The sequence below is a fragment of the Euleptes europaea genome, chromosome 5 (assembly GCF_029931775.1).
Source record: "Euleptes europaea isolate rEulEur1 chromosome 5, rEulEur1.hap1, whole genome shotgun sequence".
NCBI classification, from domain to species: domain Eukaryota; kingdom Metazoa; phylum Chordata; class Lepidosauria; order Squamata; family Sphaerodactylidae; genus Euleptes; species Euleptes europaea.
This window is the reverse complement of record NC_079316.1, coordinates 51,599,127-51,613,087: the sequence shown is the minus strand read 5'-3', so window position 1 is coordinate 51,613,087 and position 13,961 is coordinate 51,599,127. Positions and strand designations below refer to the sequence as shown.

The window sequence follows — 13,961 nt, the reverse complement described above, 5'->3', positions numbered from 1 at the left end:
CACTTCCAAATACAACCTGGAAGTAGTTTCTTTCTGCCCTGAGAGCTGTGGCAACTCTTTCCGGAATACCAGAAGGACAGCGCATTCTGCGCTCGCGATACCATGTGACGTGTAGGGAGGCGGTGCTTTTTTCCTCGAGCGCGCGCAGCCCGGGCAGGTGAGAGCCGAGGGGCGTGGCCTGAACGGGGCGTGGCTTCCCCTCAGGGGCGCGCCGCGCACAACCGGCAACACCAACGCCGCCTCCGGAGCCCCGCCAGGGCGGGCGCGCGATGAAGAGAGGGGACAGGAAGCGGGGCCCGGAGGGAGGGTGCGCGGGTGAGTGGGCGGGGACTCGACCGGAAGCGGATTTCAGAAGGGAAATAGAATCCGAAGGGCGGGGTCAGGAACGGAAGTCCTGGTGGCCTGAGGGATCTTGGTGGCCCGGTTGTATAGTGGCGGTTCTGCTTGTACTGATTCTTATGGGGCACGTGGGCACTCGCACGCACCCTCTGGTGCGTTGTACTCTGCGGGGTCAAGTGGTATTTTTTTAGGGATGGTCTTAGAGGGAAGAATATGTTAGCTTGGCCTTCTGTTCTCTCCCTGTTCTCTGATGTCATAAAGTCCAGGAAAAGGCCTGTCGTTTGGTTTTGCTTAGTGCATCAGGTGGTCCTCTTTCTCTGCTAAAACTGTAATGTTCGGTTCAGTTTAATAGCTTTAAAGTCATAAGAAGAAATCAGTTGTGATAAAAGCAGATGATATCCACCTCAAATGCGTCTGTATTTAACAAAGGCATATTCTAGGCTACCTTTGTCCCAGAAAGACAGAACGTATGCCCCAGATTGCGAGAACGAGCCACTGTGTTGCAGTGGTTAGAGTATCCGGCCAGGAAAGGGAAGACCCTGTTTCAAATCCCTGCTGAACCTTGGTGGTTAATGAGTGACCTTGGGTCAGTTTCCCCCCACAACATAATTACCTCACAAGGTTGTTAGGATAAACATGCCTGAGGGGAGAATCATATATTCTATCCTAACCTCCGAAGACTAAAGTCAGGATAAAAATATGTTAGTCACCCAAAAGTTCTTTTTGGGAGAAGGCAGCTGCCAGACAGTCTTCAAGAAGCAGCTGGACAAACTTGTCAAGGATGCTCTAGGCAGATCCTACATTGAGCAGGGGGTTGGACAAGATGGCCTGCATGGCCCCTTCCAACTCTATGATTCTGTATGACTCCTATCCATGTGTTGGTTGCTATGGAGCTGTAACTTCATTACGGTTAAAAAGCAGAAGTTTGCATTGAACTGGCAGTATTTTAAATACACGTGTAGGAAACTGCGTGAAGCTTGCTTATACTTCATCAGGGTGACTAATTTGCGTGGGGTCACTTTGTATGCCCAGGGGGCTGAGGAAGAGGAACTTTCTTCAGGGCTTAGGAAAATACCTTTGCACACACATTTCGTGAAAGGCCCTGCTGATGTCAGGATGTCTTGTTACTGATCCTTCTGTTGTCAAGTCTCTAGAATTGCTCTGCACTGGCCAAAGTTGTTTGTTTCTGAATGTTCAGTTTTTTGCTCATTACCTTAAAGGTTGTTGTTGGTGACTTGTAAAAGCTAGCATGTTATACCTTGTCACCCTCTTGCTTTTTAGCCACTCCTAAACGTCTCAGTTTCAGTTTGTACAAAAGAGCTAGATTCCTTTGAAAAGGAACTCTGAAAAACGTGCCAGTTCAGCCATGTTCATTGTAGCAAGAATAGAGGCTGATATTCTGTAAGAGGGAGGAAATTAATATCATCAATATAGGTATATAATCTTTGCCATCTTCTCCCATTTAATATTAAATAGCTTTTCATAATGCAGTTGTTAATCATTGAATCAGCAGAACTATCTGAAGTAGCGTTTGGACATGTAATTGTGGGGAACAGCTGGGAAAGGAGAGGGTTTGGTAATCAAGATGAAAGAATCCAACTAAAAACTACTGTGGGATGGAACATTAGATATCACCCTTCTTAGTAGCTGTGTTTTCCCTTTTTGTTGAGGTACAGCTGGACTTCTCCATAATCTCTTACTATATTTCTCCCCTAGGAATGGCCAATGGCTTTCTCATGGAAGTATGCGTTGATTCAGTGGAGTCTGCCGTGAATGCAGAAAGGGGAGGTAATGCCACAAAAAGACTGCAAAGGAAGGCATGATTCTCCCCGCAAGTAGCACGAAGATCTCCAAAGCTCTGTTCTAGAGACACTTTATGAACCTTCAGGAAAAGAATGTATAAATCCTCTTTTGCTACTGCAATCCTGTTACTTGCTCTGAGTCCACATGATGGGGCAAGCAAAAAAAAAATGGCATGCTGTTATTTTGTGCTGTTATCTTCACTCCAGCATCAGTGCCAAAAACTCTGGAACTGGAGGGTCCAAAAAGGATGTAGCTGCTTGAACTGTGCACTGTAAATCACTAGTTCTAGTTATGGAGTGTGCTGATAGCTGAGGGAGCTCCTGCAGTTTTGTGTGTGTGTGTGTTTTTAAGGATGGAGATTGTTCTGTTTAGTTCATTGAATTTGGTTCAGCAGCAAAATATTGCTTGTAGAATATAGGCAAAAACCTTCAGATTATTTATTCTTAGTGATCTTCATCTACCTATGTGAGATGGAAGTAGCCAATTGTAGAAGATACTTCTTTGCTCTTCGTATGTGAAATCTGTGAGCCCACCAGGAAGTTGCATGTCACCTTGTGCTCTTGTTGCAGGTGCTGGCCGCCTTGAATTGTGTGCTAATCTGATGGAAGGAGGAACTACACCTAGCATTGGTGAGTTGGCATGTACAAGCTAAGGTGCAACCCACCAGCTTTTTGCATTATGTATCAGTGCTGAGCAGCCAAGCAATAAGGAGAAAGTAACTGGTCCTGGTAGGAGCATAGTAAACTGGACCATCTGCCCACCAGGCTCCCTGCTCATGAAAGAGGAAGGAAGTAGCTGTTTGTTCATCTATTTATTAAAATGTACACCACTATTCACAAGTCACTAAAACAATAGTGATGTTCTCTGCTCTTGTAATGAGACCATGGTTTTTTCATTCACATCTTCTGGGTTTGTGACATGGTGAGCTGTAATTATGTCATCCCACTTCATCGTTCCTTCTTCAGCAGCCCTATCTCTTCCTTTGTTCAAAGAAGGACTTTTCTTTCCTCTCTTACTGGCCACAAGATCCAGTGTTGAGAATTTCTTTGTCACTCTGCAAAGTTCTCATTTTTGCTTTCTATTCGTTGGCATAGCTAGCTGTTAACTGATGCCGTTCCCTGAACTGAATCTTTCCCCCCCCCTTACAGGCCTTTTGCAAGTAGTGAAGCAATGTATAAGGGTGCCTGTATTTGTGATGATCCGTCCCCGAGGGGGGGATTTCCTCTATTCTGACCGGGAAGTGGACGTGATGAAGGCTGACATCCGACTGGCCAAGCAATATGGGGCTGATGGGCTGGTATTTGGAGCCTTGACTGAGGATGGGCGTGTAGACACAGAGCTCTGCACAGCATTGTTGGGTGAGAGGCTGAATTGCAGAAACTGAATTCAATACCTACAGTACTGCTTTTGTTTGTTTGTTTATATACTGCCTTTCCACTCCAAAATGTACTTACTGTGACTCACAGATAAATAAAGCAAAAAAAAGAAAACAAAACCCTACAACAGAGCTACATTATACATACATTTAAAGTTCAAAAACATTAAAAGAACAGAAGTGTAAACACTTTTTTTAAAAAGCAGAGAAAGGCCATGATTTTTAAAGCCATTCTGAAATAAAATGGTCTTTGACTGGCAACAAAAGGCCTGTAATAAGGAACTATACTGTTTGCTCTAACTGAAGTGTTTGAAGCAGGGGTTTTTGTTTACAGAGCCAATATTAGAAGGGTTGTCTTTGACTCCCCTGCTGGGATGGGGAAAGATTCCCCCTGAACAAATATGTGCTAACCACTTGAGATCTGTTCTTTTTGCAGCTGTTTCTCGCCCCCTGCCAGTCACCTTTCATAGAGGTGAGTTTCTGAGGCTTGGAGCGGGGAAGGGAGGATGACCATCTGAGATTGCTGTCTTGCAGACTGAGGGCCCAGGCACAATAGCCTTGCCTGCTGGGGCTATGAGGATGCAGTCTGAGTGCTGCACATATAAGTGATGCCTACCGTGGATTTGGGGTTTTCTGTAGACTAAACAGCAGGGTTTAGCAATAAGATCTGGGCTTTCAACATATGGCTGATGTCCACATTGCTTTTGGGGAGGGGGTGCCAGTACAAACTGACATGCTCCATTTTCCTTGCAGCTTTTGACATGGTCTATGACCCACTGGCAGCCTTGGAGACATTGATATCACTGGGGTTCGAACGAGTGTTGACCAGTGGCTGTGACAGCTCAGCCCTGGAGGGGCTGCCCTTATTAAAACGGCTAATGGATCAGGTGAAGTGTAATTTCTCTCAGCTTAATAACTGTATGGATACCTTTTGCTTTCTTTATTGCAGATTGCTATCCCAAGACCCAGGCAGCAAATTATGAGAGTGAAAGAATGCCAACTTGTTATGGGCTTCCGGTGGGTGGTGGGTCAGCACTGATAATGGGTCAAGTTTGAATATTCAGAAACTTTGCCTTGCACTATCTAAAATTCTAGCTCTTCTTTGCATCACATTCATCCCCATTGGCCCTCTGCAATAGATTAGCCCCCTTTTTATGTGGTTGCTTGACAGTACGTGAGCATAAGCACACATACACAAAACATATTTTCAGCAGAATGCACAAGACCCAGAAAAGTCAGCATAGGAACCATCCAGTATCTCAAGGTGGCTTCCACTCTCTCTTCTCACATTGGGGTAAAGTTGAAGCAGTCTCATTCCATTGGGCTAGGGGACAGCCTGCCTCAACATCGCATTTAAAGTGAAATGACGTTCCATGCAGTGGAGGAGGTTCAGAAGTAAGACAGAAATAGAGTTCTGAGCTTGCATGAACTACAGGATTATTGACTCCAAGTCATGATTAAAATTCCATTATATAAGTAGATGAATTCAAGGCTTTAGCTAGCCATTGAGATACTGAGGACAGTGGCTGATCTTCTCTGCATTCAAAGCAGGGACCTTCTGCATGCAAAGCAGATGCTCTACCACTGAGCCACGGCCCTTCTCCAAAGAGCGGCCTTGCTGTACATCCTAGAACAGGGGTGTTGAACATTTGTTACGAGGGCCAGATATGACATAAATGTCACTTGATTGGGTCGGGCCATGTGTGTCATAAAATTTCATGCCAGGAACTGGAGATACAAATTTTATAGAAGACACAGGCAAAGTTAATTAATTTGCACATCGGGATTTAGTAGCAGGGAGTCTACAAGACTCGTGACATCAATTTATTTTGAGCAAAATAGCATAAAGTTCCAAAGCTAAATTCTGCACATCCATTCTGCATCCTCTTAAATGAGAGTCATGCCCTATGTGATGTCATCTTTTCCTAGTTTAATTCGTATTGTATTATTTATGCTGATAAAGTAATAAACATAAATTAAATACAAGATACATAAATACTTGAAAGGCTGTGGAAAGAGAGAGCATGGCAAGTAACAGAAATAGAATAACAAATACTAAGCATGTTTGCTTGCAGTATATGTGTTCAAATATCACAGGGAAATAATACATGTAGACTGCCACTTTTCCTTGTTCCCAAAATACCAGGGTGCAACTTCTTTATTTAATTAATTTGTACCCCACCTGCTTCCCCAATGGGACCCAAAATCAGCATACATTGTTCTCCTGTCCTCCATTTTATCCTCACAACAACCACATGAGGTAGGTTAGGCTGAGAGTGTGACTGGCCTAAGGTCACCCAGCAAGCTTCTGTGGCATGAGTGGGGATTTGAACCCAGGTCTTCCCTGATACTACTCCGACATTGTTAAACACTATACGGCTGACCTGGTCTCACCTAGATTAATTAAGGTTATAGTCCTGAGCACTGTTACCTGGTAGTAAATCCTATTGAACATGGTGGGGCTTTTGAGTACCATATGTAGGATTACGCTGCAAGTCTGCAATGCATCCTGCACAAAGTGCAGGTAAGAGGCCTTAACATCTCCCCACCCCCAACATTTGATTTAAAAAATCCAGCCTGCTGAAGAGTTCGGAAGGAACTGCTAAAAAAAAGCTGAACATAGGAAGCTGCCTTATACTGAATCAGATCCTTGGTCCATCAAAGTCAGTATTGTCTACTCAGACTGGCAGTGGCTCTCCAGGGTCTCAGGCAGGGGTCTTTTGCATCACCTTCTTGCCTAGTCCCTTTAACTGGAGATGCCGGGGATTGAACCTGGGACCTTCTACATGCAAAGCAGATGCTCTACCACTGAGCCACAGCCCTTCTCCAAAGAGCGGCCAGACCCCTGCTTTATTTTGCTGCTGCCAGCTAACACCACTGCTCACATGAACACATGAAGCTGCCTTATACTGAATCTGACCCTTGGTCCATCAAAGTCAGTATTGTGTACTCAGTCTGGCAGCGGCTCTCTCAGGCAGAGGTCCTTCACATCACCTACTTGCCTAGTCCCTTTAACTGGAGATGCCGGGGATTGAACCTGGAACCTTCTGCATGCTGAGCAGATGCTCTACCACTGAGACATGGTCCCTCTGGAATATAAAAACAAGGAATTGCTAAAACACTGGATTTCCATTGTTGCCTGGTCTTGGGTGTTTGTGTTCTGTCACAAGCGACGATACTAAGCCCCTCTTCTCTTCCTTTTCAGGCCAAGGGCAGAATTGTTGTTGTGCCAGGTAGGACTCTTCTTGTGAGCATATATATGTGCTAGTAGTTGGAACAGGCCAAAGCTGAAGTGAAAAGTCTCGTGGCAATGGTGAAAGGTTGCTTTTTGCTGTCTGGATGAGACAAGACACTGGGGTGTAGAATGTCTTTGTCATCTGTTTATTTACAAACACAGAAACAAATCAGAGGAGAAATATAGTACCACTTCTGCAATAGACAGTACAACTGCTGAGTCTTCATGAGATTCCCATAGCAAAAGTGTAGACTCCCACCCCATCCCAAGGCCGCTTCTCATCAAGCTGAACTTCTAAACTCTTTATCTGAACAGTGTCTAGCTATCTCCTTGTTCTTCCTTCTGTCTCTAATGGGTATCATATTCTGAGGGTGGGGAGAGAATTCCTTACAATCAAGAAACATTAATGTGCTGTTGTCAAGTCCCTGACTTGACTACCCATTGGTTTGTTAGGCAAAACCATAACAGTGAACCCATTCATGTTCATTAGGGCAGCCAAACTCACAGCTATATAATGCCTACATGTACCAGCTTCTCTAGTTGAAATGTCCTCCTTTCAAGGAAGCACAAGATTCAAAGGGTCTAGCTCCTGAACAGCTGTGTCATCAGCATTCATTCACATTGGAGTCGTGATTTGTTTTCTGAATCAACCTCAGGTTCGTTGGGAATCTGGTTCTTTCTGGAAGTAATTGGGCATCAGTTTTGTGACTGTACAATACATTCTCTCCACCAGGGGGAGGCATAACCGAGAGAAACCTGCAGCGAATCTTGGAGGGCTCTGGCACGTCTGAGTTTCACTGCTCAGCTCGCTCAGCTAGTGACTCTGGCATGAAGTTCAGGTAACTGAGCAAGATTCTCCCTTGATCTGCTGAGGGGTCCCTGCTTTGCGGACCTCTTTCAGGTCCACTGCTTGGGATAGTGATCTGGCTAAGAGCATGGGGAGCATTGGAACCTGACAGGCAAATTTATTCTGGAGCTAGAGCATGGCTATTATGTATGAGGAGCGAGCATCTACCTGTGGTGCCTGGCTTCAGATGCTGTGGATGAGGAAGCATCCAGAGGGTTGCATTTAGTATACCTGGCAATTCTTCCATCTGACAGTAGACTGTCCTGGCGAATGCTATACATTGACTCAAATGAGAAGGAGCAGCATGTGGGGAAGTCTTTCAACCTGCTATTCTGGGTGCAGGTTTCAAGCAATCTCTTGTTGGTTTTCTTTCAGGAATCCCAGCGTAACCATGGGAGGCTACCTCTCTGCATCTGAATATTCCATCAAGGTGGCAGACGTGGCCAAAGTGAGGACCCTGAATGCAATTGCAAAGAACATCCTGTAGAAAAAAAATGCTGTGTATAGATAGGAAGACCCAGAGTCCTGGGATCTGCCCAGGCTTTAGATGTAGACATTTCAACATCATCCCAGCCAGAGCTTAAAGGACATGGGCCAATCAAATGAAGAAGCCTGTGGTTGTTTTTCTCACGCTTCCTGCTCTAGCCCCACATGATTTTTCCTTAGATGTTGTAATGGTGTTTGTCTGTGGGGAACTAATGCTGAGGAGGGATGGGGCTTAGCTAAAGGGGCACACCACTGGGAAGCACTCCCTATGATTGTCACTCATCAAATAAACCCTGAAGCCACTTTATGTCAATGTGGGTCTTCTTCACATAGAGGCCATGGCAAGTCTTTGAAGAGCTCCAGAAGAAATTGTGCCAAGAGTTATGTGCAGCCTTGGAGGGCTTCTGGTAAGTGCTTATTCTAGACCAGAGATGGGCAACTGTTTCAGCCCAAATGCCAAAACTCATCATCTACCTGTGAAGATGTTGGTATGCTGTCAAACAAAAATCAGGGTGTGGGGGGGAGGTTAGGAAGAGGGTTGTACTGGGCCAGGCACACTGCAGGCAAGCTGAACTCCATCAGCACAACCAGAACCTTAGGGGGCTGATCATGGCCCCTTGGGCAGAGAATAAGTCCCTGTGTGCTGAGCAAAATAATCTAGCATGCTGCTGCCTGGCGTGTGTGTCAGGGGTTGCCTTTCCCTCTTCTAGACAGGTGGCAGGAATGAATGTGTTGGATGTGCCAAGCTTCTGGTTGCCTGGTTCACTTTGTCTGAGATGGAAGTCCCTGCCAGTTATGGAGTATAGGAAGCAAGCAGAGATCTACTGAAGGAGTTGGGCAGTGTTCACAAAGAACACGTGTGAGAAAGTGACAATTGGATGAATGCACCGTGTACTCCTTGTGCCTGACTACAGAATTTGATTAGCTGAGGGAATCAGAAAGTCTCTGGTAATAGTTTTTGTAACTCAGAAAGCAGCAGGGAGGGTTTCATAGAAGTGTGATTATGTGTATTACCAGAGCAACATTTTTTTGGTTCGCCTTTCATGGCATATGACCCTACTTTGCAAGAACTGTAGGTAGCACAGGATAATTCCTTAGGTGTGTTCTACCAGAATAATCAATATTTTGAAGAAGAAAGGAAAGTCAAACAAGTTCAGGACAAACACTGGTATTTTTAGTCTGATTCAGGTCAAGGGAATTCAGGAAAATTGGAGGCATATGTTTAAGAGACCGGGGCGTGGTTCCGTTGGGTCATTTCAGAGTTCAACTCAAAATTCAGTTCAAGCTTATGAATGATCACTGTTCATGAGAGAACCCAGCACTAAAGGCAGTGCAACTGGATCTCACTGCAAAATTGAACTGGAAGGTTAATCTGCCCTTCATTGTGTTAATGTGCCCTTCATTCTTTTCCTTCTCTCTAGCCTCCAAGGGAAGATTTTTGCTACTGTCTCATAGTGCGGGGGGAGCAGCTAATATAGCATTGTGTATTGATTAGTCAATAATTAACAGCAAGGGTTGGAAACTGCCTGTTTTATGAACATTGGACCCTCTTGTTTTGATCAAATCACAACAGGTTCTGATTGATTGTGTAAGGAATGAGACAGCAGAATCTCTGGACTCTGTTCAGCCTATTTTAGTGACTGGGGGGGCCATATTACTGCTGACAGATAGGAGGGGTTCACAGCATGTTTGGTATTTAATCTTGGAAAGTTGTCCCTAGCGTCCCCCCCTTTTAAACCTTAAATAGAGCTTTTTTGTAATTCAGCCCTCCCCAGTTGAAATATAGAGATCTCCTATGTAGCTTCAGTCTCTGAGACTGGATTCTGCAAAATTAAAGAAGCTGTGCTATGGATACATATTTGTTGCTGGAATAGATGGGAATGCTGCAGCAGCTGTGTAGCTTCAGAAGCCTTTGCACAGAGAAAAAAGGAGGTAGGAGAACAAGAGCCAAGATGGGCCAATCTTAGGATGCACAGGAGAAAGGTTTGGTAAATGGTCTGGAGCAGGAAAGGAGGGTCTGTCTTTCCAGACAACAGTTGCATCACAGAAGGGGATTCTTTAAGTCAGTTTTATTTAAAATGGCATCATTAAAAAAATTCTCCCATCTTGAAGATACATAAAGTTTACAAAAGTGTTACAGCACTGATAACAAAAGGGGCTTATTTACATGTCAGATTAGCGGCAGCATCATCCCACTGCCTCTCTCTTAGGGCAAAATGCTGGTCTTTGTTGGAATCTATATTATGTTCCTTCTCCTGGAAACTCTGGGAACTCCCCCCCCCCCCCGGCTTCCCTAGCTGCATCATCCAGGCAATCAGGGTTCACTAATTAATTCCAAGGGGCTGAATGTGCACCAGGAGTTAATGATTAATGACCTGTCATCAAGAGGCTGTTTCTGGACCCCCCGGTGTTGGGCGTGTGGGACTTTTACCCTTTTCGGCTTCCTGTGGCTGATTCAATAGCTGGGCAAGAGCAAGAGGAGACCGTGCCTCACCATGGCAGCTGCCCTGGATCAGTTCTGTGGCTCTGTTTTCTGGGTAAGTGGTGGCTTCTCACTCAGCTTCTGGCAGGAGTTGACACAGTGAACCTCTACAAGTCTGAGCCCAGCACATGCCCTGAACTGTGAGAGGGTGGCTGAAAGCCTGGGCTAGGGCTGTTTGGGAGCTGGGATAGCAGGGGATGTTACTGTGTAGTCTACACACACGGCAAAGCCAAGCCTGTGGCCCATAATAGTTGGTAAGGTAAAGAAACCTGCCATCGCTGTGTGGTGAACTTCGGCAGGGAGTTTTGCCCCCTGCCTTGATAAGTGGCAAGACCTCTTCCCTGCTCTTTCTCCCTGTTTTCATTAGTGTTTCTTACCATCGAGTAGTGTCTTCAAGGAAGGGTTGGGGGTCCAAGATAAAACGTGACAACTATTGTGTAGGCAGCCTCTGCTAAATCGATTCATTATCTAAATAGAGGAGGGAAGATACAGGACAGACAAAAGGAATTACTTCTTTAGTCAATGAGTAATTTTATTGTGGAATTCACTGCCTGTGGATGTAGTCTTGGCCATAAGCATAGATGGCTTTTAAAAAGGGTTGGACAAATTCTTGGAGGATTAGTCTATCTGTGGCTGCTAGAAATGGTAGCAAAGCAAACCTCCGAAACCCACTACTAGGAGGCAACGTCAGGGGAGGGTCTTGACTCTGGGCCCTGTTCATTGACCCTCCAGGGCAACTGGCTGGCCACTACGGGAAACAGAATGCAGGGCTAGATGGACCTGTGGTCTGATCCAGCAGGGCTCTTCTTATGTTCATAAGATTTATTAACCACATGGAGAACATAAGAACATAAAAAAGGCCCTGCTGGATCAGACCAAGGCCCATCAAGTCCAGCAGTCTGTTCACACAGTGGCCAACCAGGTGCCTCTAGGAAGCCACAAACAAGACGACTGCAGCAGCACCATCCTGCCTGTGTTCCACCGCACCCAAAATAATAGGCATGCTCCTCTGATACTAGAGATAATAGATATGCAGCATGACTAGTATCCATTCTAACTAATAGCCATGAATACCCCTCTCCTCCATGAATATGTCCACTCCCCTCTTAAAGCCCTCCAAGCTGGCAGCCATCACCACATCCTGGGGCAGGGAGCGCCACAATTTAACTATGTGTTGTGTGAAAAAATACTTCCTTTTATCTGTTTTGAATCTCTCACCCTCCATCTTCAGCAGATGACCCCGCGTTCTAGTAATATGGGAGAGGGAGAAAAACATCTCCCTGTCCACTCTCTCCAAACCATGCATAATTTTATAGACCTCTGTCATGTCTCCCCTTAGCTGCCTTCTTTCCAAGCTAAACAGCCCTAAGCGTCTTAACCACTCTCCATAGGACAGTTGCTCTAGTCCCCTAATCATTTTGGTTGCTCTTTTCTGCACCTTCTGAAGCTCTGTAATATCCTTTTTTAGGTGTGGTGACCAGAACTGTACACAGTATTCCAAGTGTGGTCTCACCATAGATTTGTACAAGGGCAGTATGATATCAGCAGTTTTATTCTGTATTCCTCGTGTAATTATGGCCAGCATGGAATTTGCCTTTTTTACAGCAGCTGCACACTGGGTTGACATCTTCATTGAGCTATCCACTACGACCCCAAGATCTCTTTCTTGGTCTGTTGCTGCCAGCACAGATCCCATCAGTGTATATGTGAAGTTGGGATTTTTTGCCCCAATATGCATCACTTTACACTTAAGTTGAATCTCATTTGCCATTTTAATGCCCATTCTTCCAGTATGTAGAGAACCTTCTGGAGCTCTTCACAGTCCGATTTTGTTTTAACCACCCTAAATAATTTGGTGTCATCTGCAAACTTGGCTACTTCACTGTTTAACCCCAACTCCAGGTCATTGATGAACTGGTTGAAAAGCACCAGTCCTAACACAGATCCCTGAGGCACCCCACTGCTCACATCCCGCCATTGGGAGAACTGACCATTGATTCCTACTCTCTGCTTCCTATTTTTCAGCCAGTTCTCAATCAATAAGAGGACTTGTCCTCTTATCCCATGACTATGAAGTTTGCTTAGCAGTCTTTGGTGGGGGACTTATGTCAAAAGCTTTTTGGAAATCCAAGTACAAAATATCCACAGGCTCATTCCTGTCCACATGCTTATTGACTCTTTCAAAAAACTCTAATAGGTTAGTGAGACAGGACCTACCCTTACAGAAGCCATGTTGGGTTTTGCGCAGCAGACCTTGCCCTTCTATATGCTTGACAATTCTATCTTTAATAATGCTTTCCACCAATTTACCTGGAACAGACGTTAAGCTAACTGGCCTGTAATTTCCTGGGTCCCCCCGGAACCTTTTTTATAAATGGGTGTTACATTGGCCATTCTCCAGTCCTCTGGTACAGAGGCTGATTGAAGGGACATATTACATATCTTTGTTAGAAGTTTAGCAATTTCCCATCTGAGTTCTTGAAGAACTCTAGGATGAATACCGTCTGGTCCCTGTGACTTGTTAGTTTGCAGTTTGTCTAGACGTTCTAGGACTTCCTGCCTTGTTACCACTATTTGCTTCAGTTCCTCATTATCCCCTCTCCAAAATCTCTGTTCAGGAGAAGGAATCTGCCCTGTATCTTCAACGGTGAAGAGAGATGAGAAGAATTCATTTAGTTCGTTTTCGTGGCTTCTGTGCAGTCCCACATGGACGGAGATTATAAAAGCTTATGGAAGAGTTTGCTCCCTAGGAGCGCCCCCCCCCTCTCTCGCCAACGACCGATCTTAACTGTCGTTCCCTGCTCAACTGTCATTGAGGAGAGGGGGGGGGCACTCTTCCCTCAGTTCTCTTTCTGCCGCCGCGGAGAGAACAGCATTAACAGTTATTCCCTAAGTATCTGAGGTAAACCAAACAACTGAGGGAATAAAATTGATAGAAGAGTTTTAAAGAAATGGCGCTTTTTAAGAAATGTAACACGTGTGGCACAAAGATGGCATCGAATGACGAACACCAAGAATGCCTCATATGCTTAGGAGAAGGCCACATAGTAGCGTCATGCAGATCTTGTGCATTACTGACAGACAAATGTCGCTGAGATCGCGCAAGAAAATTAAAAGCAGCATTATATGAGAAAGCCTTCCAACCTGATGGAAAGCCCCCTAATAACCCATTGAATAAAAGAGCTGCTGAAAACCCCAAGAGGGCTTCATCTGAACCACCGGCAAAGAAGCATAAAGAAAAAACAAAACACTTATCAAAGGGCGCAGATGCAGTAGGAGAGGGCTCTACCAGTTCAGCGCCAGTGGAACCGGCCAAAACCACAGCTCTTGGAGAAGGACTGAGGGACATTGAAAGACCTCCCTCCCCGTTAACGCGCTCACCGAGGCATCGGGA

General features: G+C 45.2%; 2 protein-coding genes across 3 annotated transcripts in view; both read left to right on the top strand.

Annotated features, from left to right (window-relative positions):
* The first annotated feature begins 2,005 nt into the window (after positions 1 to 2,005).
* Positions 2,006 to 8,206, top strand: CUTC (cutC copper transporter). Of its 2 annotated transcripts, none has more exons than XM_056850581.1 (8): positions 2,006 to 2,127; positions 2,712 to 2,771; positions 3,291 to 3,500; positions 3,954 to 3,989; positions 4,271 to 4,404; positions 6,723 to 6,750; positions 7,486 to 7,591; positions 7,975 to 8,206. In XM_056850581.1, exons 1-8 carry the CDS (start codon positions 2,058 to 2,060, stop codon positions 8,084 to 8,086), a joined length of 756 nt encoding a protein of 251 aa, XP_056706559.1. In that variant the 5' UTR covers positions 2,006 to 2,057; the 3' UTR covers positions 8,087 to 8,206. The 2 variants fall into 2 exon arrangements, with proteins under 2 accessions (XP_056706559.1, XP_056706560.1); XM_056850582.1 differs by having other exon boundaries at positions 2,054 to 2,156.
* Positions 8,207 to 10,563: 2,357 nt separating this feature from the next.
* ABCC2 (ATP binding cassette subfamily C member 2) overlaps positions 10,564 to 13,961 on the top strand; it is a 40,528-nt gene continuing 37,130 nt past the window's right edge. The window contains exon 1 of the mRNA XM_056849330.1: positions 10,564 to 10,622. Coding sequence (XP_056705308.1) covers positions 10,581 to 10,622 — 42 coding nt within the window. The 5' untranslated portion in view covers positions 10,564 to 10,580. The remainder of the gene's footprint in view (positions 10,623 to 13,961) is intronic.

Bases quoted from the DNA above. Each gene is read 5' to 3' on its own strand.
- CUTC (XM_056850581.1), top strand. From the start codon at position 2,058: ATGGCCAATGGCTTTCTCATGGAAGTATGCGTTGATTCAGTGGAGTCT. The intron at 4,405-6,722 runs GTGAAGTGTAAT...CTTCCTTTTCAG, and splicing joins TAAAACGGCTAATGGATCAG to GCCAAGGGCAGAATTGTTGT. The intron at 7,592-7,974 runs GTAACTGAGCAA...GTTTTCTTTCAG, and splicing joins GACTCTGGCATGAAGTTCAG to GAATCCCAGCGTAACCATGG.